The sequence below is a fragment of the Hypanus sabinus genome, chromosome 13, assembly GCF_030144855.1.
Source record: "Hypanus sabinus isolate sHypSab1 chromosome 13, sHypSab1.hap1, whole genome shotgun sequence".
Taxonomy (NCBI): Eukaryota; Metazoa; Chordata; class Chondrichthyes; order Myliobatiformes; family Dasyatidae; genus Hypanus; species Hypanus sabinus.
Window position 1 is genome coordinate 12,708,445 of NC_082718.1, and position 27,942 is coordinate 12,736,386.

At 40.3% G+C, this 27,942-nt stretch overlaps 1 protein-coding gene across 1 annotated transcript; it reads left to right on the top strand.

Moving 5' to 3' along the window:
- The first annotated feature begins 501 nt into the window (after window positions 1-501).
- On the top strand, window positions 502-27,942 carry LOC132403446 (echinoidin-like). The gene is made up of 6 exons (XM_059986849.1): window positions 502-541; window positions 619-689; window positions 2,976-3,103; window positions 12,443-12,583; window positions 17,054-17,165; window positions 27,741-27,942. The coding sequence occupies exons 1-6, from the start codon at window positions 519-521 to the stop codon at window positions 27,809-27,811; spliced, it is 546 nt and encodes a 181-aa protein (XP_059842832.1). The 5' UTR covers window positions 502-518; the 3' UTR covers window positions 27,812-27,942.

Here is a 27,942-nt window from a genome sequence, read left to right on the forward strand (position 1 = left end):
AGCTCGTTATTGGAAAGTGGTCATCATTTTAAATTGAACCCATTCATCACAAATAGATTACAAAGTTTCTAGAGTCAGTGACGGAGGGAGATCATTCCCCATGATGGGAAATAGAGGGGAAACAGACCAGAGCAAGTACGTGAGTGAGTGAGGTGATCTGTGTAAGCACTCTCGTGTGTTTGAAGTATTCAACTGAATATTACATCCTAATTGTTTATGCTGACAATATTCATTGAGCTCTAACATCACTATACCATCACGGGATCATCAAGCTTTCTGCAGCCTCCATTTCTCGGTGTTCAGCTACAGATTAGCATTCCACAGTCACACTTGCAGTTCACAAGTCACTTCTGTGGTTTCCTGTTATTTTGGTTCTTATTTGTCTACTAGTTAATCGGTAGTGGAAATATTTACATCAGTTAGTTGAACCAATTGAGTTTAATTTCAATATTTTCTGAAGCTTCTAAGATCTAAAACTACACATATGTGGGGATGCGAAACCATCAGAAACGTTACTGATGCAGAGAGCTGAGAGAGAGAGGTAGGAATGGCGGCAGGATATCCCCAACTTCACTGGGAAACTTGACGCTCATGATGAATTGTTTCCTTGTGTTTCAGGTTTGAGAGAAGAAACATGACAGTGGTGTGGGTTTTGGTGGTGACTGCACTGCTTGTCAGTGATGTGGCAGGTAAGCTGCATTGATTCCAGGAGCTTTAAAAATACAATATATTGCTGTGAGGAATGAATGACCAGGCACTGTGTTGGGCCAGTGGGACATGGGAATTTGTGGACGTTGGACTGGTCAGGAGCTGGTAGGAATTGTCTCTTGTCTGGGATATTCATCTCCAAACTGTTGAAATGGAAGATGAGTCAGAAACTCTTTTGCAGATCAGGAGACAGAGATCTCTCCAAAGTGATGGTTCAGAACAAAATAAAGTTGCTGGTGGAGGAACACACACAAAATGCTAGTGGAACACAGCAGGACAGGCAGAATTTTGTGTGTGTTGCTTGAATTTCCAGTATCTGTAGATTTCCTCGTGTTTGTCGATAGAGGGGTTTGTGACTACCTGTCAGGAACCCAGTAGATAGAGAGAAGAAATTTCTGCAGGCACTGGCTCAATGCACCAAGTGCAGTCTGTTTGTCACCTGTGAGGGTGCAGATGAAGGACTGATGGAGCATGATCAGACTGCAAGGGACTCACAACAGCTTCTGTTTATCTTTTCCTTTTTTCTCTGGAGAAGGATTTATTCCATTTCTCAGAGGATGGCACTGAAATTCTGGTTCCATTTTCATTAGCAACAACTTGGTTCTTATTTGATGAAATTTGTTTTCTTTGTTTTGCTGTTAAAGAGCATTTTTAATTATTCCAAATCTCCAGCTTGCTGCTCTTTTATCACTGATAAAATCCTTTTCCTTTGATCTTTGTCATTGAATGTTACCGATGGCTGAACAGCTCTTCCTGCTGTCCTTTTTATCTCTGGTGGATATACAGTATGTTTTCTATAAACTGTGGGTTTGTTCTTTAAATTTTCATTATTACTTCTCTGCTATCACACCTGTGAGGGTAGTTTTCCTTCTAACAGTGTACAACGACCATAAAACAGTGAATTTCAACATATGTATCAGTAAAAATAAAGTAGATTCTGATTCTGATTCCTTCTGTATTTTCTCCATCACACACCCAACCAAAGCAAAGTCATACCTCATCTACATCTGGCTTATTTCACTTCTAACTTCTTGAGTTATTGAAAATCCCTTTCAAATTTATATGTTCATTCTTCACTGACAAGATTATGAAATAAATTATTCTCATTGCTCTTCACTGAACTGTTGTTGGATCTTTAACATTGAGATCCAGGAACCCATTCTGTATATACTTTGTGAATACTGTTAATGTGGATTTCCCAATCTACATGAAGGTCACAGTCCCTCATGACTACACTATTATCTTTCTGAAATGTGCCTCTAATGTTCTGACATATTCCACTCTTTACACTCCCACCACTGGGGGCCCAGAGACAGACCCAATACCTTCTGCCCATTTCCATTTCTCAGCAAATGAAAAAGCAGCAAACTGATGTTACTTCTTCATTTTCTGAACCCTGAACCTTTCTCCCCATCTTCATCCCATCACTTACTGTCAAGGCCAACCTCTCCTTTATCAATTTCCCTGTTTCTTCACATCCTATCTGAAAGTATTTAATCCTCAACATTGGTCAAGTTGAAACTAGAGGAAAAGACAAAAAATTCACACTGATTGACAGATTTACCACAGGAAACAGACTGAGGGAGGGGGTCAGGTTGGGACAAGATGGAAGGAAAAAAGGTGTGAAAAACTGATGCAAGATGTTGTGTCAGTGATCATGGTGAGTAGATGGTCAAAATGTGTATATGTCTAAATGTCTATCCAACTGTCTGTCTGCTCAGCAGAGTTTGGTTAACGATGGACTTGGACCTCCTTGCCAGCAGATCAGGCACACACTTTGTCTGGACAGAGTGTTAGTTGTTGTGTAACAGCCACCCCATGTTGAAAGAAACCCGCATCAACACCTTCCACTCCTTTGGAAGGCAAATCCTTCTTGATCCTGATGGCGATTCTAAGAAGAGAAATTGTACAACACCTCCACGTGGCTGTGCTTGAATACCAGTACTTCCCTAAAGGAAAATTTGTGCTGTCACTCATATCATTTCCCAACATCTTGTCCACTCTGTGTGTCAGGCTGATCAGCCTGCAGTTCCTCCATTTGTTCCTTTCCCCCTGTTACAACACATGGACTGAAGGAGATAACATTAGGTCTGTATTAAACACTAGACAGGCCATGGCCACAGCTGGTGCTCCTTCCTCCCCTCGAGCCCTGACCTTCTGGGTGCCAATCAAGGTCTTGTGTTGTGAAACAGCAAAATTTGTGATTGCTTGGAACTGATACACTGGTTATTGTATTGATTTAAATTCTGTTTTTCTTTGACTGAAAGGGTCTCGTCAGGACCTTGAAAAACATGAAATATCCAGAGGACTCTGTGATGAAAACTGGTTTTATTTTTCTCCTTTAAACTCCTGTTACCAGTTTTTCAGCACCAAAAAGACATGGGCAGCTGCTGAGGTAAGTCCCTGAAACCAGTGATCGCTCTGGGAAGCTTGGTGGACATTGGTTTTCCATGAACTCACAGTGGAGCCTCTAGTTGAATTGTCCATGATGAATCCCTGTGCTCCAGGGGGAGTTTCACTGCAGCCGTGCACTCCGGTTACTATCAGTTATGTCAAAGGGTGAAATATTTGGATTTTAGGGGAATCTCCACATCCAGAAGTGGGATTGGACACTAATGATTTTGCAGGGGAAGTTCAAGTCACTTCTTTACTAATCTGATTGAGCTTTTTGAGGATGTGGCAAAGCTGACTGATGAAGGTGGAGCTGTGGATAATGTTTTACATGGATTTTCGTCAGTCATTTGACAAGGTCCTGAATGAGATGCTCGTCCAGTGATGAAAGTGAGTGAGATCTGTGGTGACTTAGCCAGTTGATTCAGAATTGACTTGCATGTAGATGACAGAGTGTAGTGGTCAACGTATCTTATTCTGGATGGTATTCCTTGACTGATAGTGTTCCATTGTGAACTGTCCTGGGACATCTGCAGCTTGTGACATATGTAAGTGACATGAATAAAAATGTGGATAAGTGGGTTTTGTGAGTTTACAGCCTTTACAAAGATTGATGGTGTTGCGGAGAGTGTGGAAATGATCATACTAGATATGGGTGGGGAAACAACTATTGGTGTTTAATCTAGGCTGGTTTTGCACTTTGGAAGTTTAAATGTGAGGGAACGGTGCCTAGTTAGTGGTGGGTTTCTTAACGTCAATAGTGTCAGAATCAGAATCAGGTTTATTATCACAGGCACTTGTCAGGAAATCTCTTAACAGCAGCAGTTCAATGCAATACATAATATAGAAGAGAAAAAGTAAAAACAAATAAATAAGTAAATCAATTGCTGTATATGTATATTGAATAGATTCAAAATCATGCAAAAAGCAGAAATAACATATGTTAAAAAAGTGAAGTTGTGTTCATGGGTTCAATGTCCATTTGGGAGTCGGACAGCAGAGGAGAAGAAGCTGTTCCTAAATCACAAAGTGTGTGCCTTAAGGCTTCTGTTCCTCCTACCTGATGGTAACTTCATGCCCTGAATGCTGGGGGGTCCTTAATAATGGACACTGCCTTCCTGAGACACGACTCCTTGATGATGTCCTGGGTACTTTGTAGGCTACGATGCAAGATGGAGCCGACTAAATTTACAACCCTCTGCAGCTTCTTTCAGTCCTATGCAGTAGCTTCTTCCTCCATACCAGACAGTGATGCAGCCTGTCAGAAAGGTCAGAAAGTACATCTGTAGAAGTTTTTAGTGTTTTTTTTTTGACATACCAATTCTCTTCAAACTCCTAATCATGTACAGTCACTGACTTGTCTTCTTTATAGCTGCATTGATACGTTGGGACCAGATTAGGTCCTCAGAGATCTTGATTCCCAGGAGCTTTAAACTGTTCACTCTGTCCACTTCTGATACCTCTAAGAGGATTGATATGTTTTCCTTCATCTTACCCTTCCTAAAGTCCACAATCAGCTCTTCTGTCTTATTGATGTTGAGTGCCAGGTTGTTGCTGTGACACCACTCCACCAGTTGGCATGTCTCGCTCCTGTACGCCCTCTCATCTCCATCTGAGATTCTACCAACAATGGTTGTATCAAAAGCAAATTTATTGCTGGTTTGTGAGCTATGCCTAGCCACACAGTCATGGGTATAGAGAGTAGTGCAGTGGGCTAAGCACACACCCCTGAGGTGCACCAGTGTTGATAGTCAGCAAGGAAGATATGTTATCACCCATCCGCACAGATTGTCATCTTCCGGTTTGGAAATCAAGGATCCAACTGCAGAGGGAATTACAGAAACCCAGGTTCTGTAATTAGTCAATCAGGATTGTGGGAATGATGGTGTTAAATGCTGAACTGTAGTTGATGAACAGCATCTTGGCTTAGGTGTTTGTATTGTCCAGGTGGTTTAAGACCACGTGAGCAGCCATTGAGATTGTGTCTGCCTATTGTGGCGATAGGCAAATGGCAATGGGTTCACGTCTTTGCTGAAGCAGGAGTTCAGTCCAGTCATGGGCAACCTCTCAAAGTATTTCATCACTGTAGAAATAAGTGCTACAGTGATGAAATGTCATCACTTAAGTCAGTCATTAAGGCAGCTCACATTATTCTTCTTAGGTACTGGCATAATTGTTGCCGATTTGAAGCAAGTAGGAACTTCCACCCTAGCAGTGAGAGGTTCAGAATGTCCTTGAATACTCCCGCCAGTTGGTTGGCACAAGCTCTCAGAGCCTTACCAGGTACACCGTCATAGGAGTCCATAGCTGCCTGAAAGTGATTGCACCAGCTGATAGGTGGCAAAGGTATATGTCATGTTTGTTCTGATTAAATGAGGCAATGGGATCAAGAGTTATGAAGTTATGTTGCCGTGTTACTGAACGCTGGATAGGCCCCATCTGGAGAATTCCATTCCTTGCTGGTCCGCTCATTACAGAAAGGATGTGAAGGCTTTGGGAATGATTCAGAAAAAGTTTACTAAGATGCTGTCTGCTTTTTGATCATGTGCTCTAATGAGAGATTTGAAAAACTAGGCTTGAAACATAGAAAATAGGTGCAGGAGTAGGCCATTTGGCCCTTCGAGCCTGCACGGCCATTCAGTATGATCATGGCTGATCATTCAACTCAGAACCCTGTACCTGCTTTCTCTCCATACCCCCGATCCCTTTAGCCACAAGGGCCATATCTAACTTCCTCTTAAACATAGCCAATGAACCGGCCTCAACTGTTTCCTGTGGCAGAGAATTCCACTGATTCACCACTCTCTGTGTGAAGAAATTTTTCCTCATCTCGGTCCTAAAAGGCTTCCCCATTATCCTTAAACTGTGACCCCTCGTTCTGGACTTCTCCAACATCGGAAACAATCTTCCTGCATCTAGCCTGTCCAATCTCTTTAGAATTTTATACATTTCAATAAGATCCCCCCCTCAATCTTCTAAATTCCAGCGAGTATAAGCCTAGTCTTTCTTCATATGAAAGTCCTGCCATCCCAGGAATCAATCTGGTGAACCTTCTTTGTACTCTGGCTTGCTTTGTAGCCAGAGTACACAGATGGTATCATGTTCCCTTGATCGATGTGTCTGTACCAGAAGGCATGTACGGTATTTGAGTGGGAGTAAGTTAAATGGTGCTGTGTGGGGCAAATTTTGACAAGTAGGTGGTCGTCCCCTGGAATGTGTTCTCTGCAGTGGTGGTGGCAGTATATAGAGGTGTTTAAGAGGCTCTTAGATAATTAGATGAATATACAGAGAATGAAGGGACATGGACCGGGTGCATACAGAAGGGATTATGTCAATTCAGCACCTTTCATTTTTTTCATTTTTAGAATCTTTTTATTGGTACATAATCTTCTACAGCTATAAAATGATACAAAACTTCAACAAATTTATATATACACAATTAATAAAGCTGAAGAAATTAAAAACTGATTGTAATATATAAAAATGAAAAATAAAATATATGCAAGAAAAAGGATAAAAAGAACGCCATCTCACTAAAAAGAACCCACTGACTACAAAAAAAAAGTAATAAAAAATCCATTAGGAAACAACCCCTGGAACAATATGTCTTACCATTATATAAGAAAAAGAATCATCAACTGCCAATTCATATTTATATAGAATAAAACTGGAAGGAAACCATATAATTCAAGTTAAATGATAATATTTGGCAAAAGAGCCCCATCTCTCAAAATTGAATTGGGATCAAATGTTTTACTTCTAATTTTTTCCAAACTGAGACATAATATTACTTGAGAAAACCATTCAATTAATGGAGGGACAGAGGTATCTTTCCATTTTAATAAAATAGCCCTTCTTGCCAATAATGTAACAAATGCAATTACATGTTGAACTGAAGATGAAATACCTTGAATGTAATGCAGAACTATTCCAAATAGAGCAGTCAGTCTATTAGGTTGTAAATTAATTTTCAGAGCTTTAGAAATCGTAGAACATAAAGATTACCAAAGTTGTTTTAATGAAGAACATGACCAGAACATATGTGATGAAGTAGCAACTTCAGTTTTTCACCTATCACAGTAGTTGGCTATACTAGGAAATATTTTAGATAGTCTCTCCTTTGTTAAATAATAATGGTGAACAATTTTAAACTGAATTCAACCGTGATTGGCACATATAGAAGAAGAATTTACATTTTTCAAAACTCACAACCAATCTTCATTAACAAAGGTCATATTAATTCTCTCTCCCAATCTTGTTTAAGCTTTAGTAACAAATGTAAATCATAAATTCTGCTAATGGAACCTCTCACTAAAGGATTCAACTTCAAAATGGTATCCAACAAATCAGATTCTTGCAAATATGGAAACTTAGATAAATATTGTAAAAAATGTCTAACCTGAAGATATTGCAGAAAATGTGTATGAGCGAGAGAATATTTGTTAATTAACTCTTCAAAAGTCATCAATCGACCATCACAAAATAAATCTGTAAAAGAACAGATCCCTTTATTTCTCCATAGGAGAAAAATGGGATCAGTTATTGAAGGTTTAAATAAAAAGTTCTGATATAAAAAACTAGATAGCTTAAGTTGTTTAAAATTTTAAAAATTGCGAAACTGAAACCAAATCTGTAAGGACTGTTTAATAACAGGGTAAAGATTTAAATTTGGAATTTTAGAGAGTTGTAAAGTTAATGGAGCTCCGAATATTGAAGTTAAATGAAATTGTTTAACAGCTTTTAATTCCAAATTAACCCATTGTGGTTTTTGGCTCTTGTCGAGTTAATATAGCCAAAACATAATTGTCTGATATTAATAGTCCAATAATAATCTTAAATTAGGAAGTACATGACCACCATCTTTTTTAGATTTTTGTAGATGATACTTGTTAATTCTTGATCTTTTTTTCTTCGAAACAAAGGAAGAAATAAGAGAGTCAGTTTGATCAAAAAACGTTTTAGTTAAAAAGATAGGTATATTTTGGAAAATACATTAAAATCTAGGTAAAAATCATCATTTTCACAGAATGGATATGACCTATTAAAGAGAGAGTAAGGGGATTCCATCTAAAAAGTAGTTGTTTCATGGAGTCCATTAAAGGAACTATATTAGCTTTATAAAGATCTTTATATTTTTTAGTAATTATAATACCTAAATATTTAAAAGTATTAACTATTCTAAAAGGAATATCATTATATATAAAAACAGAGGCATTTAATGGAAACAATTCACTTTTATCCAAGTTAAGTTTATATCCTGAAAATTTACCTAAATCTTTTAGTGTTCCAAAAGATTAGGAATTGATTCCTCAGGATTTGAAATAAAAACCAAAAGATCATCTGCATAAAGAGAAATCTTATGTATGGTTCCATTCATAGAGATACCTTGAATAATTTTAGCTTCATGTAATGTAACAGCCAAAGGCTCCAATACAAGATTAAATAATAAAGGGCTTAATGGACATTCCTTTCTAGTAACATGAGAAAGTGAAAAAAAGAGGACCTGAATTATTAGTGATAACTGTGGCAATAGGATTCTTATAAATCATTTGAATCCACCTATTAAAATTATTACCAAAACCAAATCTTTCTAACACTTTAAACAAATATGGCCACTCAACTCTATCAAGTGCCTTTTCTGCGTCGAGAGAGATAACACATTGAGGTTGCTTAGATATTGGTGAATATATAATTTTCATCAATCTCCGAACATTAGAGAAAGAGTAACAGCCTTTAATAAAGCCCGTTTGATCCATAGAAATGATTTCAGTTAGTTTAAAAATTTTCCAAACTGTTAGACATTATCTTAGAGAGAATTTTTGCATCCACTTTTAATACTGAAATAGGTCTATATGATAAACATTCAGTAGGATCTTTATCTTTCTTAAGAATTAAGGAAATAGATGCTTCATAAAAGAAAGAAGGGAAACTACCCTTCTGAAATGATTCATGAAATATTTTCAAAGAATACGGAGAAAGTAATCTTTTACTTTTTTTGTAAAATCCTACCGAATAACCATCAAGTCCAGGAGTTTTACCTGATTGCATTAATAAAATAACTTTCTGAATTTCATGCTCGGTAATTGGAGCAACAAGCATCTGTTGATCGTCAACAGAAATTTGAGGAAGTTTAATCTTATGTAAAAAGCCTTCATTTTGGAGAAATCTGCAGGAAATTGAGATCTATAAAGATCAGAGTAAAAATCTTGAAAAATATTATTAATGTCTTCATGGTTACTTGCTATATCTCCATTACATTTTGTGAATCTTTAAAATTTGTCTTTCAGCTCTAGGTGCTCTTAATTGGGAAGCTAAGAGCTTATTATTTTTATCCCCAAAAATATAAAATTGACTTTTCAATTTAAGCAAATATCCTTCAATAGAAAATGTTAATAATGAAATATATTGTGATTGTAGTTCTACTCTTCCTTTAAATGAAACAACATTTGGAGAGATTGCATTGATGTTATCTAATTCTTTAATTTGTTTACAGATTTTATCTAATTCCATTCTTGTTTGTTTCTTCAGTTTACCTATATATGAAATAATCTGACCATGAAAATAGGCTTTTAATGTATCCCAAATTACTAACTTTGAAATATTTCCTGTATTATTAAAGAGAAAAAAACCTCTTTCATCTGAGTTTCAATAAACTCAACAAATTCTGAACTTTGTAACAAGTGTTCTGGAAAATGCCAAAATGGTCTGGTAGAAACAATATCTTTCAGTTCAAATACTTGGTTTAAAGGAGCATGATCAGCAATAACAATTGCATCAGACTCACATTTCTGAACATTAAATAGAAGTCAAGGGTCAACTATAAAATAGTCGATTCTCAAACATATATAATGAACTTGTGAGAAAAAAGAGTATTCTCTATCACTAGGATGCATATGCCTCCATATTTTGATTAAACTGTAATCAATTAAAAAGGAATTAATAAATGATGCAGAATGATTAGGGAGTTGATGTTTGGGTGATGACTTATCCATTAAAGGATTTAAACAAGTATTAAAATCCACCAATTAATAACATTTATTCATTTAAATTGGGTAATAAAGCAAAGACAGCTTTAAAAAAAGAGGGATCATCTACATTTGCTCCATAAATATTAACAAAAACTGTTTTCCTATTATAAATTAATCGTTTAACAATCAAAAATCTACCATTAATATCGGCTATATCCTCCTGATTAAAAGGGATATTGGATTCAATAAAAATAGGAACACTTCTAATTTTACTCTGAGAATTTGCATGAAACTGATGACCCTCCAAGATTAAAAAATATGATTTTTATCACATAACCTGGTTTGCGTCTCTTGAGCAAAGATTATATCAGGTTGGAATCAGTTAATAACTTTAAATGTTTTCTTATGCTTAATAGGATGACTCCCACCACAGATATTCCAACTTAAAACATTTAACTGTTTAGATATCATCATGAGACTTTGTATCTAAAAAGAATAGTTACACACATGTCAGGATAAGATAGTCGAGAATGGCTGAGATGAACAACAATAAAAATAATTTGCATATGCTCTAGGATTCCATAATGGGGATAGAGAAAGGAAAAATCTCATCCAAATGACAAAGTCCAGAAATAAGTCGATATCCATCAATGCAAGCCCCAAGAAAAGCATAGAAAGCAATTATAAACTCCACCAACCTAAATAAAAAACTATGAAAAAATTAATCTCTATCTCCCTCTACCGAGCATAAAACTCATTACAGTCAACATGTATCTCAATATAATTAAATTGGAAGGAACAGTGTTTTTTTTGTAAAACAAAACAACCTTCAATTTTAAGAGTAACCTTCATAATATTAGATAACGGAAGAAAAACAGATCCAGACGAAGGGTCTTGGCCCGAAACGTCGACAGTGTTTCTCCTTATAGATGCTGCCTGGCCTGCTGTGTTCCACCAGCATTTTGTGTGTGTTGTTGTTCAAAACAATTGAAATATTTGCACACAAGAAAAACAATCACCATCTTTAAATTATCCAATCTATTTTTAAAACGTAAAGAAATTCAAATAATTACTTAAAAGATCTTTACAAAAGCAGACGGAACAAAAAAAAAGTTCATTTAAATGCTGCAGAGAAAAAATTCTAGATGGTTCAAAATTATCTACAGTCTTTCAACAGTTCTCCCATTACGTCTCCTGAGGTTAAAACCATCCAAACGTCTTTTTCAGAGATAAACATACATTTTAAGGTAAAGACTTTCTATAACCATCAAATCTTCCAATTTCATCACTCTTTACGCCACGAGACAATCAAACCATTGTAAATCATTCAAACTTCAGGCTTCAGACTCACCAGGCAAAGAGTCGGCTGGGTCATCAAAAATACGAGCCTCAGAATTTTTGACAGAAAGCGTTAATTTAACTGGATATTGTGATGATGGAAAGGGCTTTTTTTTGATACGCTCATCTCATAGCCGACGCAAATGCAGCACACTTAAAGATTTCACGTGGGAAATCTTCAAAAAAGTGAATATCCGAACCTTGAAATTGAAACAACCTTCATTTTCTTGCAAGCTTAATAATGTGGTCTTTTGTCTCTAACATGGAGAAAACGCACAACAATATGCCTGTTTTTACCTTGATCCAACAGTTTTAAAGCACCGGTCCTGTTAGTCATTTCAATTTCTGGAGGTAGCGAACAAACCTCCGGAAATAAAGACTGAAACATTTTAGCAACATAATCCAGCGTGTCGGCAGATTCTTATTTCTCTTTTAATCCAACAATTCAAATATTATTCCGACGCGACCGAGCTTCCAGATCGACGATTCGTTGTTGAGCCTTTTCCAAACGAGAAGAAAGGTCAGCCGCATTTTGACTAACTTCTTTAAGATTGAGGCTCAAAGAGTCAATTTTTTCTTCAAATTTCAATTTTATTTGAGTTATTTCAGTGCCGATACTGCTGATTTGAGACTCTAACTCTTCACCTAAGGGGGCTCCTCCGAGATCTCGTCAGCTTTTCTCGGCTTTCCGTTGCCTGGGCCCGGGTTTTTTTTAGTGCTTCTTAAAGTAGCCATAATTATAACTGTTGCTCTACAGATCCAACTGAATAAAGTTGAAATTTCAAAGTTTAAATCAGAAAAGGGAGAGATCAAAGGCGGACAGAAAGAAACTATGTCTTACATGTCGGTGAGCGGAAAGCGGAGTCAATTCAGCATCATTGGCTTAATTAACACATCACAAACTTGTGGATCTGAGGGCCTGTTCCTAAACTCTACTGTTGTTTGTTCGGTCAGGTTGGGCAATTTACTGAGAGGCCTGTAAGAGGATGAAGGACTTTGATTCTCACCGACAGATAAATTATTTCTTTCATTTAAAGGATTTCTGTAATGGAGACGAACGTTGTGGACAGCTGGCTTCTGTGAACTCAGAGGAACACAACATTTTCATTTCTAATGTGGTCACTATCGTGGACAAAAACAAGCCAATGGCTTGGATTGGCCTGAATGACATTTGCAAGGTAAAGTTAATGGCATTTGAATGTGTTGACTCTTATCTGCTATCTGAAATGTTCAGAGGATGATCAGGGAAGGACAAAAAAATGTTGGTCTGACCAGTGTCACCACCTCCTGTGAACAAATAAAGTCCCACATGTTTATGCCCCTGTTTATCTCCACGTGAGCCTTCTCTCAGCTTCCCTCATCTGGAACAATTAGTGTGACTTTCTGTTCTCATTCATCTGCTCCTATCCTTATCCAGGGCTGTACTAAAGGTCAGGGAGTTAAGATGACTGTTTCTGAAATGCTAACCCACTGATAGATCTCTCACCTGGTCCGATTTATTGCCTGGAATGAGATCCAGAGTATGTTGCAGGTGTTTAGGAAAGATTACTGACCAGGAATCCCTCCTGAACACACTCAACATACTGTACCCTATCAAAAGCACTCCTACTACAAGGTGGAGGATGAGAGGTGACTTAATAAAGACATACAAGGTAAGGGGAGGCATAGATAGAATGGATAACCAGTGTCATTTTCCCAGAGTATCAATGACCAACATGAAAGCATTTACTTTCGAAGTGATTGGGGGAAATTATTGGGGAGATGTCAGAGGTAGACTTGAAGCACAGTGAGTGGGAAATGCATGTTAGGTCTTATATAGAAATCGATACTGTCAGACAGTGTTGTTGTTATCAGGACCCAAATTCAGGATGCAGACACTGCTAGGAACAGGGCAGGACAAGGGACTGGGAACAAGGAGCCTGGGATGAACTCCAAGCCCAAGACTGGACAAGGACCCAGAACCTGGGTCTTGCCTTAGTCTCAGACCCCCAAACCCAGGCGAGGATGTGACAAGGCTTGGCCGGAGACTGGAGGCTGGGCTCTCGAGGCTTGGCCGGAGACTGGAGGCAGACTAGGAACTGTACATAAATATAGAGCCAGGACTTCTCTTTCGACAAGCTGGGACTCAACTTTTACTCCACACCAAGGTGGGGCAGGACCATCCATCAGGTAATGGCAGAACAGCCAGACTTACCCGACTGAGGCAAAGACAAGACAAGACAGATTCCCCCCCACAGGGCAATGGCAGAATGGCCTGACTAACCCTACAGAGGCAAGGACAAGACAAGACAGGACAGATTATCCCACAGGGCAACAGCAGGACAACCCACCTAACCCCACAGGGCAAGGTCAGGAAGAGACAAACACTAAAGAATGACAGACAGTTCCATCTGTGTATCAGGGCTTGGCTGGCTACAGAAACAACCAGATCCCTACCTAGCTCAGAGTGGCTGACGGTCACCCAGCTGGTCTGGGAAACGGCCAAATCCATACCACCATGACAGCTCCAACTACTGACAGCAAGGCTCCAGGAAGCAATGGTTCACCATCCCAACCTAAAGATGGCAAGTGGCCATACCAGCCATTTGCTCCATGAGACTCTTACCAGGGAAACTTAACTTAACAACCCCCCAACCACACTCCATCCCAGGGCCACTTATATATTCCCAGCCAACAAGATGAGCAACAGGTGTTTATGGTTTAGTCCAACCTAAACAAAGGACAGCCGGAAGACCCGGAGTCTGGAGCCCATGGATCGCCAACCGGTACACGGATCCCGGACCATGACAGATACATTAGAGATATTTAAGACACTCTTAGAATGGCACATGGATGAAAGCAAAATGGAGGGTTATGTGGGAGAGAAGAGTGAGATTGATGTTAGAGTAGGTTGAAAGGTGAATGTAACATTGTGGGCCAAAGTGCCTGTACTGTGTTGTCACTGTCTAGTTTCTATGTTCTTCTCCCTGCACAATATTTCATAGATTCTAACACCATAATAATTATCTACTTTCACTGTCTAGAACTACTCACTTTGCTTTAACATTTGAATACAGTGACTTTGACAATAGGACCACATCCCAACTGAAAAGCAACTTTGAATATTGAAATGTTGCTTATAAACTCCAGACACTCAAAATATACCAAGTGTAACACATACATGATACTAGAGGATTCAGCAGGCCAGGCAAAATCTATGGTGGGAACAGACTGGCTCATGGTTCTAGCTGAGACCTTTCTTCATCTTTTCATGTGTTGACTGTTTATTTCCCATCATAGTTTCTGCTTAACCTGCTGAGTTCCTCCAGCATGTTGTGTGTTAGGATTTCCAGCATCTGTAGAAACTCTTGTGTCACCTAAAATATACAACTTTTGAGAAGGAAGTTCCCCCCCACCCCCCACACCCCCCGGTCAAACCATATGATGGTTTGTCCTCACTCAGCTCTCCATAAAATAGGCGCTTTCTAGAGATGGCTGAAAGAGAGGTTTGCTCAACCTTTGTTGGTAACTGTAACCTCTTAGTTCTGGTAAATTCTCACCCTCAGTTGTGTCTCTGTAGCCTTTCCATTTAGTGGAGCCTGGAACTGTGTACAGATCAGAGTGCAGACTCACCACAGTTCTATCCAGGATTTACACAGCTTCTCTACTTTTAAATCCTGTCCCTTCAGAAATTATCTCCACTGTTTTGTGTGCTGGTAACTCGCTTTGGAGGGAGGATACATTCACAGCAGGTAGAATGCTACATGTTCTATATATGGAAATACAATATATAATCAGTGTCATATGCTCTGCATATGTAAATATGATATATAGACAGACAGTGCTGCTGTGTTGGTTACTGATGAGAACCCTGATGCATCTGCTTTGTTATTTATCCTGTTCTTCTGCTGCGGTGGTATGATCTCTGATTAACCCACCTCCCACATTTCCCTTCCTCCTGACTGATTCCCTCTGCATTCAGGTTTTGTTTGTTTCACTAAAGTTGAAGCATTTTTGTTCCCAAAATGTAGCAAGGACTCTGGACAAGGCTTGTGTGCAGTGCCATGTCACTGAGTAGCTGTGAAGTAATTTGAAAATTGGGAATTACAACATTGTGCGTATAGAAATTGAAATAAATCACATGAATCTCCTGACATCAATAACAAGCCTGTTACATTTGCATGGAATACTTTACACAAAATCATCTGAAAAACTTTGCAAATATTGTACAATGGAAAATAGTTAATCAAAACTTTAGAAATACTTGGCTAATAAACCTCAGAGACTGATTAGTGTCGATCGTTCTTGAGTAAGGCCATGGTGTCCAATCTACAGTGTTGTGATGTGTACGGGGGTAGCTGATTAGATCAATCTGTGCTCCAAGTTTTACTTACATGGAGGACAGAGTTGGGGGATGCAATAACCTCAGTGGTGTTTGAATTTTCAGATATTCTATTCCTCTTTGTTCCTCAATTCCAGCATTCTCATTTGAATGACCACCACTTTTTGTGCAGATATCCCTAACAGGATGATCCAATTCTGCGGCTCCCAGTGGTTTGTGTCAATGTTGAAACTCATCAGAATTGTTCTCAGAAAGTCTTTGCATCTCATTTTCTGTCCTCACTCAGCTCTCCATAAAATAGCTGTTTTCCAGAGAGCTCGGGATTGAATCCTGGCCTCTAGGCATGTGAGGCAGCAGCACTACCTGCTACGTTCCTGTGTCACAGTTGACTGAACTGTCAAGAACATGACTAACGATGACTAACTAACTAACCACAGATAACTTGAAGTAGATTCACTGAGCATGGGCACACCCAAATATATGACACTGGCCAACACACATTGAGGAGAGTTGTTCTCTGTTATTGTTCAATGTGCCATGAGGCAATGCGTTCATATTAAACTCTGTTGTCCTCAAACAAGATTCAATGAAGGGCTGAAGTGTTTCTCAGATGCAACTTACTGAGATTCATGCTTTTACAACCAGTCGGGATTCTGAGGTAAAGCTCTCCTCACTGACTGATTAATATTGCATTTTATATCTTCATGTACAGATAATTCTGAGATTTCTGATGAGCTTCCTATTTTTGACTATAATTAATGATAGTAATTGCACACAGTAAGGATCTCAAAGTTCAAATTTCAAAGTAAATTTATTATCAAAGTATGTATATGTTGCCATATACTACCCTGAGATTCATTTTCTTGCAGGCACTTACAGGAAAAAAGAAATACAATAGAATTTTACAATAAAACTGTACATAATGAGACAAAGACTTGAGAACAACCAGTGTGGATAGGAAGACGAACAGTGCAAATAGAAATAATACTGAGGAAATGAATTGCAAAGAGCCTTTGAAAGCGAGTCTGTAGATCGCAGAATCAGTTCAAAGTAGTCGTGAATTAAGTTATCCACTCCAGTTCATGATCATTGTTGGGTAGTAACTGTTCCTGAGCCAAGTGGGGTGCTACTAAACACTCCTATATCTCCTGCCTACCTGTGTTTGCCAGAACTGGACTGAGTGCCCAGCAGTTAGAGAGGGATGTGCTTGTCCTGACTCCTCATATTCTGGTCTCACTCTGGCTCAGGTACAGCTCCCCCACTGTAACATTAAGTGACAGGTTACTCAACACTCCCACAGGAATAATCACTGATTTATATCCCACAGGAGGGGAATTTCACGTGGGTTGATGGATCTTTGTACAGGTACAGCAAGTGGGCTAAGAATGAACCTAATAATGATGGAGGCAAAGAAGACTGTGTGAACATTCATCGTTTCAGTAAGTATCACAGTGAATGAAATGTTACTTTCTTAAATGTGAATTTTAGACACAGTGTTGAACAGGAGGTTATCTCAACAGTCGTACTGTTCCACAGAGGGAGTGAGTTCCACAGGACTCCTTGTGCTCGGCAGAACAGGACTGAGTGCCCGATGGTTAGAGGGGGATATATGGGAGGGTTCAGTGGAACATATGCTGAGTGTTACTGAGCAGGAGGAACATACTCGAGTTAGAGGAAGGTACACTATGACTCTGCACATAAAGAAAGAACTGAACACAGCCCTACCAGTGTAACAGCTGGGAAAGGTTTCACTACAAGTGTAGTTGTCTATCTGTAGAGACAGTATTTGGGTTGTGGTTAGAGATAGCGGGTGCTCTAGAATGTGAGCCATCTCAATCTTACAGGTTTGGTGGGACTGGAATGTGTACACCCTAGACTAACACAGCTGAGGAAATCGAGTGGTTTCATTGTGGGGATATCATCCCAGATCGATTTTGCTGGATGCTGTGTGATTGCCCGGAGCATTGATCCAGTGGGTTGAGTGGTTAAGCCTGTGTTAAACTATTGTCCAGTGAAATGGTTTCTCGTAGCCGGGGGCGGAAACTTTAAAGACAAGTTGTTTCTGTTTCTGCGGAGCAAGGGGAAGGAGTGTTCTGATGTGGAAGGTCTAATGAGTCCTCCAGTGAGTGTTCTGAGTGGGTATCAGCCCTTACCTCCCTGGTGAATAAATGGCAAAGGGCCCTGGTGCGAAAAGCTCCTTATCGTAGGCTCAGGATGTTCTCGGCAACAACGCCTACCCCCGACGGATAAGAGGAGTCACTCAATTTTGGGCGACTCCCTGGTACTTGGAGGTTGAAAGAGGAAATTGATAGGGAAGATATTGAAGGAGGAAGATGTTTTTTCTGCAGATGAGTTTGATGTTGGTTGTTCCAAGAGCACTCACCACACCAGCTGGGTGACAGAGGACACCTCATCCAAAGAAAGGATGCGGCAAATGGGACCTGCAGAGGTGGAAGACATTCAGCAGCATCTGCGGAAGCTCAAGGAAGCTGGGATCATCCCTGAGTCCAAAAGTCCGTACGTGTCTCCAGTAGTGGTGGCCAGGAAGAAGAATGGGAAAGTACGATGTGCGTGGACTCTGGACTGGTGTACAGTCCCCGACATGTACACGGTCCCAAAAATGGAAGACGTGCTGGCCTGCCTGAGTGGTGCGAAGTGGTTCAGTGTGCTGGATTTGAGGAGTGGGTATTATCATACCCCCACAAATAAGGCTGATAAAGAGAAGATGGCATTCATATGTCTACTGGGATTCTGCCAGTTTGAAGGAATTCCGCAGGACATATTGAGAGCAACGGTGACTTTTCAGCGTGTTATGGAGAAAACGGTGGGGATATGAACTTGCTTGAGGTATTGGTGTACCTGGATGATCTCATAGTGTTCATGTCCACATTGAAGGAAAATGAAGCGAGGCTACTGAAGGTGCTGGGCCACCTAAAGGCTAACAGGTTAAAACTTTTCCTGGACAATCCCAGTTCTGCAAGGTGTTTGTTGGGCAGATAGTCTAAGAGGATGGAGTAGTTATGGATCCATCTAAGATAGAGGCAGTGACCTCATGGCCAAGGCTCCAGACTGTGAGTGCTCTGCACTCGTTCCTTGGGTTCTGTGGGTACAATCGGAGGTCTGTGAAGGACTATGCAAAAGCAAGTCACCCTTTAAATCAGCTTCTGTGTGGTTAGCCTCCCTTGGGGAAGAAAGGGAGGATGAAAGGAGAGGAGGATAAAGATGATCATAAAGATAAGAATTAAAGATAAGGATGATAGAGATGGGATGCGAGATATGAAGAGGCCTTACAGTTGCTGAAGAAAGTGCATGTGCTGCCTTTTGCAGACCCCAATTGCCATTTGTACCACATCCAGATGCCAGCAGAGAGGGCTTAGGGGATGTTCTGAATTAGGATCAGGGCACAAGGCTGAGACCTCTTGCATTTGTCATCTGGAGTCTGTCACCCTCTGAGTGAAACTACTCCACACACAAGTTGGAGTTTCTGTCATTAAAGTAAGCTTTGGTGGATAAGCTAAGTGATGGTCCTTATCGTGTCAAGTTTGAAGTGAGGATGGACAACAACCTATTAAACTATACCCTGACCTCAGCGAAAATGAATGCCTCAGGCCATTGGTGGTTGGTGGCATTGTCTACTTATGATTTCGGTCTGAAGTACCAGCTGGGAAGAGGAACATTGATGCTGATGCTTTGTCCTGAAGGGCACATGAAGGGCTGGACAGGGATGGAGAGTGAGAGAGCATTCCTGACCCTGAAGTCGAAGCCATGTACCAGAATTCCATCACAGGAAGGCAGAGAAAAGGCAAGGGCATAATTGAGTGGTAGATCATTTGGGAGCTTCTGATGGAGCCATTCTACAAGCATACTGCAACCTGATTGCTCTGAAGACAAAACAGTTGCCAGAATTGAGTCAGGGGAAGTGGCAGCTGCTCAGCAAGATGGCCCGTGCACAGGCACCATTTGGCCAGTGGTTGTGGAAGGGGACATGGCCTAAGGGGAGAAGACAAAACACTCTGCGGAGTCTCTGCTACTGAGAGAATGCCCAGAGTTGAGTTGAGGAACCAGATTCTGTACTGGGTCATGTCACCTCTAGTCATTCCAGCGTTCTCAGATGGTTCTGTCTGAGAAGTATGAAATGATTCTGTTGAAGTCACTGCATGGCAATTCCAGTCATTTAGGGGTTAACAAAACCTAAGGATTGTTCAGAGATCAGTTCTACTGCCCTTGAATGAAACCGCGAGTCAAAGAATACTGCAAGTTGTGCATTCAGTGCATAGGGAGGAAGATGCTGCCGGTGAGGGCTGCTCTGTCATCCCACTTGCAGAGTGCGGGGCCATTGGATCTGGTGTGTATGGAGTACGTGTCAATAGAACTTGATGCCAACAACATGCCAAATGTCTTAGTTATTACAGATCACTTCACCAGATATGTGCAAGCCTTCCCTACCAAGGATCCACCATGGCCAAAGTGTTATGGGAGAAATATTTCATTTGTGATGGCCTCCCCAGGTGGATACATAGCAATCAGGGATGGGATTTCGAGAGTAGGCTCATATATGAGTTACTAAACATGCATGGAGTCAAGAAGTCAAGGACCACACCCAATCACCTGCAGGGTGATCACCAGAGAAGGCAGTGAATGTTGTCTATGTGGACTTCAGTAAGATCTTTGATAAGGTCCTGCATGGGAGGGTAGTTAAGAAGATTCAGTTGCTAAGTATACATGATGTGGTAGTAAATTGAATTAGACAATTTAGACAATTGGGAGAAGCCAGAGAGTGGTAGTGGAGGATTGCTTCTCTGAGTGGAGGTCTGTGACCAGTGTGCCGCAGGGCTCAGTGTTGGATCCATTGTTATTTGTCATCTATATCAATGGTCCGGATGATAATGTGGTAAATTGGATCAGCAAATTTGCTGATGATACAAAGATTAGAGGTGCATTGGACAGTGAGGAAGGTTTTCAAAGCTTGCAGAGGGATTTGGGCCAGCTGGAAAAATGGGCTGAAAAATGGCAGATAGAGTTTAATATGGACAAGTATGAGGTATTGCACTTTGGAAGGACAAACCAAGGTAGAACATACAAGGTAAATGGTAGGGGTCTGAGGAGTGCAATAGAACAGAGAGATCTGGGAATACAGATATAAAATTCCCTAAAAGTAGTGTCACAGGTAGATAGGGTCATAAAGAGAGCTTTTGGTACATTGGCCTTTATAAATCAAAGTATTGAGTATAAGAGTTGGAATGTTATGTTGAGGTTGTATAAGGCATGGTGAGGCCAAATTTGACGTATTCTGTGCAGTTTTGGTCACCAAATTACAGGAAGGATATTAATAAGGTTGAAAGAGTGCAGAGAAAGCTTACAAGGATGTTGCCGGGACTTGAGAAACTGAGTTACAGAGAAAGGTTGAATAGGTTAGGTTAGGACTTTATTCCCTGGAGCATAGAAGAATGAGGGGAGATTTGATAGAGTTATATAAAATTATGATGGGTATAGATAGGATGAATGCAAGCAGGCTTTTTCCACTGAGGCTAGGAGCGAAAAAAAAACAGAGTTCATGGGTTAAGGATGAATGGGAAAAAGTTTAAAGGGAACATTAGTGGGAACTTCGTCACACAGAGAGTGGTGGGAGTGTGGAATGAGCTGCCAGATGAAGTGGTAAATGCGGGCTCACTTTTAAGAAAAACATGGACAGGTACATGGATGAGAGGTGTATGGAGGGATATGGTCCAGGTGCAGGTCAATGGAACTAGGCTGAAAAATGGTTTGGCATAGCCAAGAAGGGCCAAAAGGCCTGTTTCTGTGCTGTAATGTTCTATGGTTCTATGGTAATGGACAGGGAGGGCCTCCCCATGTAGACAGGAAAGAGCCCAGGGAGTTTTAGAAGCTGAAAAAGTAGATGGTGGGGTAAGGAGGTCCCAAAGAGTCAAGAAACCACCAGACAGATGCCTATGTCATAACCAGGGAACAGAGTGTGGCACCTATCTCCTTGGTGAGCTATGTCACTGCCAGTTACACCTGGGTTGGACTTCGTGCTTTGTATGAAGGGGTGACAAATTATCTCAATGTCATGAGAACATGACTAATTTTGCTGGGGGTAGAGTATAACACCCTGGGAAAGGTTTCACTGCGGGTGTAATAGTCTTTCTGTAGAAGCAGTGTTTGGGTATTGCTTAGAGATAACGGGTGCTTTGGAGTGTGAGCTGTCTTAATCTCATGGGTTTGGCGGGACCAGAGTCTGTATTCCCTAGACTTACGCAGCCAAGGAAACCATTTGGCTTCACCAGTAATGAATTGTTAAAGAATTAAAAATTAAAGCAGAAACATACCTCTGTTTCAGACAAAGTCTGATTAGGAGGAGTCAGCATTGCTTCCTTTCTGCAAGTCATGCTTGATGATGAACCAGTGACAAAATTAAAAGATCTAAAGGTTTAAAGATTAGCTTTACTTGTCACATTTGCATCAGAACTTTGAAACATGCAGTGAAATGCATCATCTGCAGTCCAGTGATGTGCTGTGTGCAGCCCGCAAGTGTCACCACACTTCCAGCACCAACATAGCAAACCCACAACATACTAACTGACTGGTCTTTGGAATGTGGGTTGAAGCCGAGCACCCAGAGGAAACCCATGTTCCTTTCAGACAGCGACAGGAATTGAACCCTGATCTTCCAGTTACTGGTGCTGTAGATTGTTACACTAACCACTACATTACTGTGCCGCCCACTGAGACAACCCTGCTGGTAGGGTGCAATACATGAACTCACTCAGGAAAGAAGGGAGAGCAAGTAATTGAAGTACATTGGCTCCTGTGACCATAACTCTATTAGCTTTAATAGGATAGCACAGGTCCACAAGTCAGGGTTGAAAACTGAAGCATGATAATTTTTCAGAATTTCAAATGGATGGAGCCTTTCTGAAGTGAAAGTAAAGACTGTTAAGTGAGAAAGGTATATTTAGAGTCCAGGGGCAACATGTTCCTTTCATGGTGAAATGTACACCTGGCAAGTTTAGAGAACTTTGGCTGAAGAACGATATTGAGGCTCTAGTTAAGAAAAATATTCACCAGATAAGAGTTGGTTGGGCATTCGAGAAACTCTTGATGACTAGAAAAATGAGAAGAAAACACTTGAGATGGAAAACAAGAGGGCAAAGACTGCACATGAGATAGATCTGCAGGTACCTTCAGGAAAAAAACGTAATGGTTTTGATAATGTTATTGAGAGTAAGAGACCATAAGACAGGAGCAGAAGTAGACCATTCAGCCCATTGAGTCTGCTTCGCTATTACATCTGATCGTGGATCCCGCTCAGCCCCATACATCTGCCTTCTCGCCATATCCTTTTGTACCCTGACCAATCAGGAAGCAATCAATTTTTGCTTTAAATATACCCATGGACTTGGCCTCCACTGTAGTCTGTGGAAGAGCATTCAACAGATTCACTACCCTCTGGCTAAAGAAATCCTCCAAACCTCTGTTCTAACAGGTCACTCCTCAATATTAAGGCTGTGCCTTTACAGTTCTTGGTACCTCCACCATAGGAAACATCATCTCCTCATCCATCCTATCTAACCCTTTCAACATTCGGTAGGTTTCAATGAGATCCCCACACATTCTTCTAAATTCCAGTGAGTACAGCCCCAAAGCTGCCAAATGTTCTTCATATGTTAACCCCTTCATTCCCAGAATCATCATCGTGAACCTCCTCTGGACTCTCTCCAATGATAACACATCCTTTCTGAGATATGGGCCCAAAATTGTTGACAATACTCCAAGTGTGGTCTGACTCGTGTCATGTAAAGGATCAGCATGACCTTCTTGCTTTTATATTCTATTCCCCTTGTAATAAATGGCAACATTGCATTTGCCTTCTTTACCACAGACCCAACTTGTAAATTAACCTTTTGGGAGACTTGCATAAGGACTCCAAAGTCCCTCTGCACCTCTGATGATTGAACCTTCTCCTCATTTAGATAATAGTCCACACTGTTGTTCCTTTTACCAAAATACATTATCATACATTTCCCAACACTGTATTCCATCTGCCACTTTTTTGTCCATTTTTTAAATTTGACTAAGTCCTGCAGCAATTGCTTTGCTTCCACAGTACTACCCACCCCTCCACCTATCTTTGTATCATCTTCAAACTTTGCCACAAAGCCATTTAATCCATTATCCAAATCAGTTAGAAACAATGTGAAAAGTAGTAGCCCTAATACTAACCCCTGAGGAACACCACTAGTCATTGGTAGCCAATCAGAAAAGGTCCCTTTTATTCCCACTCACTGCCTCGTAACTATCAGCCATTCCTCTATCCATGCCAGTATTGTTCCTGCAACAGCATAGGGTTTTATCTTGCTAAGCAGCCTCATGCTTGGCACCTTATCAAATGCCTTCTGATTATCCAAGTAAATTACATCCATTGCCTCTACTTTGTCTACCCTGCTTGTTACTTCCTCAAACATCTCTTAACAGATTTGTCAGGCAAGATTTTCATTTTACAGAAATCTTTCTGACTTTGACTTATTGTATCATTAGTCTCCAAATATCCCAAAACTTCATCCTTCATAATAGACTCCAACACTTTCCCAACCACTAACTGGCATATAATTTCCTTTCTTTTGCCTTCTTCCCTTTTTAAAGAGTGGTGCGACATTAGCAATCTTACAGTCCTCTGGGACCATGCCAGAATCAAGTGATTCTTGAAATATCATGGCCAATGTGTCTGTTACTTCAGCAGCCTCTCTCAGGACTCTGGGGTGTAGTCCATCTGGTCGAGGTGACTTATCCACCTTAAGACCTTTGGGTCTCCCTAGCACATTTTCCCCCAGGCCTGAGTCGATGTAGTAGTAGTTTTCCATCGACACTCACTCCTGCTGCCTGACACTCATGGACCTCTGGCACCCTGTTTCAGCATACATGACTGATTTGAAGAGATTGTCTGAGCGTTGATACACTGAGATTAATTTGTCGAATCTTAAATTAAATCACTCAACAATGGCTCCTAACTGAAGCACTACTTAAATTTAAAAATGCAGTTGAAGTTGCTGTACTAATGGAAACAGCAGACAGAGATGTAATTGTAATTCTCTGACTTAAATGCAAAACTTATTTAAGATGCAGCAATGCATCTTATCAGCAGATAAAATAAATAGAATGCACAGAGAAGAGAAAAGGATTGAAACTCAAGTTGACATTTTAAAAACAGCACTATAATGCATGCTATTAATGAAAAGTCTCATAATGAAGAGAACGACACAGGACTAAGTAGCCTTCAGACTAACAATGTGATTACAAATGGACAATCAATATGACTTACACCAGAAGTGAATAACAAATTAATTAAAATGAAACTAGATATTGGTTCAGCTATTTCAGACGTTCCACAAAATGAGTTTGAAAGGCATTTCAAAGGTACTAAACTGGAGCCTGCAGGTATCTCACTAAGAATGTATCATAGAGAAAGGATAACTCCTGTGGAAATGACATTTGTAAGGGCAAAATGCAACAACTAACATGCCACGTTGGGCTTGTAAGCAGTAAAAACAGGACGACCAGCATTGTGATGATATGATTGGCTGAGACAACTACAATTTGATTGGCGATCCATCCACAATTTGCATGTCACATCACCTGCAATGATGCTAATGCAAATAAATTAAGAAAGGTACAGTAGTGTTCAAGGACGAGTTTGGAACATTCAAGCATATCTAAGGTAACATAGTGTTAAATGAAGTGCCGCATCCAAGTTTTACAAAGCCTGTCTGCTTCCTTATGCTATCCATGATAAAGAAGTCTGTGAGCTGATCGCGCGGAGGGTGAAGGAATGGTGTTCAAGGTTGAGTGGAGCCCACATGCAACACCAGACAGCCCAGTAGCCAGGAAAAATGGATATGTCAGGATCTGTGGAGTTTCCAAGGTCACCATCAGACCAGTACTGAAAGTAGATGAAAGCCCTCCACCCAAGATATCTTTGCAGACCTTTCTGGAGGAAAACACTTCAACAAAATGGACTTGGCTAAGGCCTACTTGCAGATAAAGATGGATTAGGAACCCAAAGTGTTTCTAACCATAAACATCCACAAAGGGCTTTATTGCTTTTTGAATGAACATCTGTACCTGCACACCAGCAGAAAACAATGGGCCAGTTGCTGCAATGCTGTCCAGGCATTTAGTGTTACCTGGATGTCATTGTTCCCAGTAAGGATGACAAGAAACATTGCCAAAACCTCAAGACGCTGTTAAAAAGATTATAAATTTATAGCTCAGAGTGCAATGCAATAAGTGTGAACTCCTAAACTTTCTGAGATCATACTATTGATCTGCAGGGATTGCACAATAGTGCTGAGGAAATTCAAGTAGTGGTGGAACCCCCACGGTCAAAGGACATGTTACAGTCATAGTCCTTTTAGGATTTGTTAACTACTATAACAGGTTCCTGCCAAAACTAGCAACTGTGCTCTGCTCCTTTAAGTCATTGCTGCACATCTGGATGAAATGGCAATAGATAAAGCAGTGTGAGATGTCTTTCAAAAAGGTAAAAGAGATGGTGATGTCAGACACTGAACTGATATATTATGATCTACATCATCCTTTGAAGCTTGCCTGTGAGGCCTTGCCTTATAGCATAGGTGTAGTTAGGTCACAAGTTACAAGTGATAGAAGTGAATGCTTTTGCATCATGTTCCCTTACTGCTGCAGAAAAAAACACACTGATTAACAGAGAGACCTTGATCTCTTTTGGGGTGTAAAACACTTTAAGCTGTACTTGTATGGGCAAGAATTTACCTACATTACTTATCATTTTCAATGCATGGAAGGGTATTCAACCAACAGTAGCAGCATGAATACAGAGATGGGCTCTGATTCTTGGAGGACATCATTGCAATTTTGATTCGAAAAGGACGACTAATCATGGATTTGCTGATGGATTGTCCTGTTTACCCTTGGAAAAGGAAATACCAGAACAATTTACAATTATTCTTCCTAATGCAAACCAAAAGCCTCCCTATTACAGCAAAGACAAAAAGACAACTCACAAGGAAACCAGAAACGACCCCACATGATCACTCAAAATGGCTTGAATGTGTATCAGAATCTCCAGTACCCCATTTTTACAGCTGTTGAGAGGAATTTCCCTTGACAGAGGTTGCCTTACATGGGGATTGAGAGGTGTTGTACCATCCAAGCTGAGAGCTAAAGTTTTGGAGGAGCTACATGCTAGTCATCTAGGTGTGGTTAAAATGAAAGCATTGGCGCATTGCTTTGTCTGGTGCCCTGGGATAGACTGGTAGATCGAATAGCCTGCCATGCACTGTATAGGATGCTAACATGCCATAAAGATACCAAAAGCAGTGTATCTCCATCTCAGGGAATGGCCTACAATACCCTGGCAGAGGATTTATGTGGATTTTCCCTGGCTGTTCATGGCCACAATTTTTTTCATAGCAGTGGATGTAGTTACAAAGTGTTCCCAAAAGACTCCACTACAGTCTTGTACACTCTTTGACATTACAAATCATAGCAGCAACATTGTTACACAGAGGTGAGTAAAATGACTGGGGTCCCTGAGGAAGTGTTTGAGACAGATATAATAGTATCATTGAAGAAAATAGTCCATGGATGTACGGAATGGGGTCCAAGCACAGGAAATTGGGATCAGCTGCCTGGATGCACTGGTCAGGCATGGACTGGCTGGGCTGAAAGGCCTGTATCTGTGCTGTTTGCTCTACGACTCCATGACTCTACCAAGAGGAGGGAAAATTCACAGACACTGACTAAAATAATTAAAACATTTACACTGAAGTGAAAATAGAAAATACTGGAAACAATCAGAAGATAAAGCAGCATCTGTGGAGAAGGAACAGAGGTAACATTTCTATCAATGACCTTTCTGTTTCTCTCTTTACACATGCTACCTGACCTATTGAGTAGTTGCAGCATCTATCTTAGATTTCCAGAATTTGAAACATATTTTTCTTGCGGACTCATATCTGTTTTCTTCTCCATGTGTCCAGATGACTTGACCTGGAATGATATGCCCTTTGACGAGAAAGATGGTTTTGTTTGTTCTTACAAACTGTGTTGAATTTAGAAAATTCCAGATCCATCTACTCATCATTTCCAGCGGTGGATTCACTTCCCTGATTTCTTTGTAGCCGCTCTGTCTGTGCTGACTGTACGCATTTAGTTTCTCAGCCAATAATAAAGAGAACTGCA

What these genes read in the sequence shown, in the direction of transcription:
- LOC132403446 (XM_059986849.1), top strand. Translation starts at nt 519, where the DNA reads ATGCAGAGAGCTGAGAGAGAGAG. An exon ending in CAGAGAGCTGAGAGAGAGAG is followed by an intron (nt 542 to 618) that starts GTAGGAATGGCG and finishes CTTGTGTTTCAG; the next exon opens with GTTTGAGAGAAGAAACATGA. An exon ending in TGTGAACATTCATCGTTTCA is followed by an intron (nt 17,166 to 27,740) that starts GTAAGTATCACA and finishes CCATGTGTCCAG; the next exon opens with ATGACTTGACCTGGAATGAT.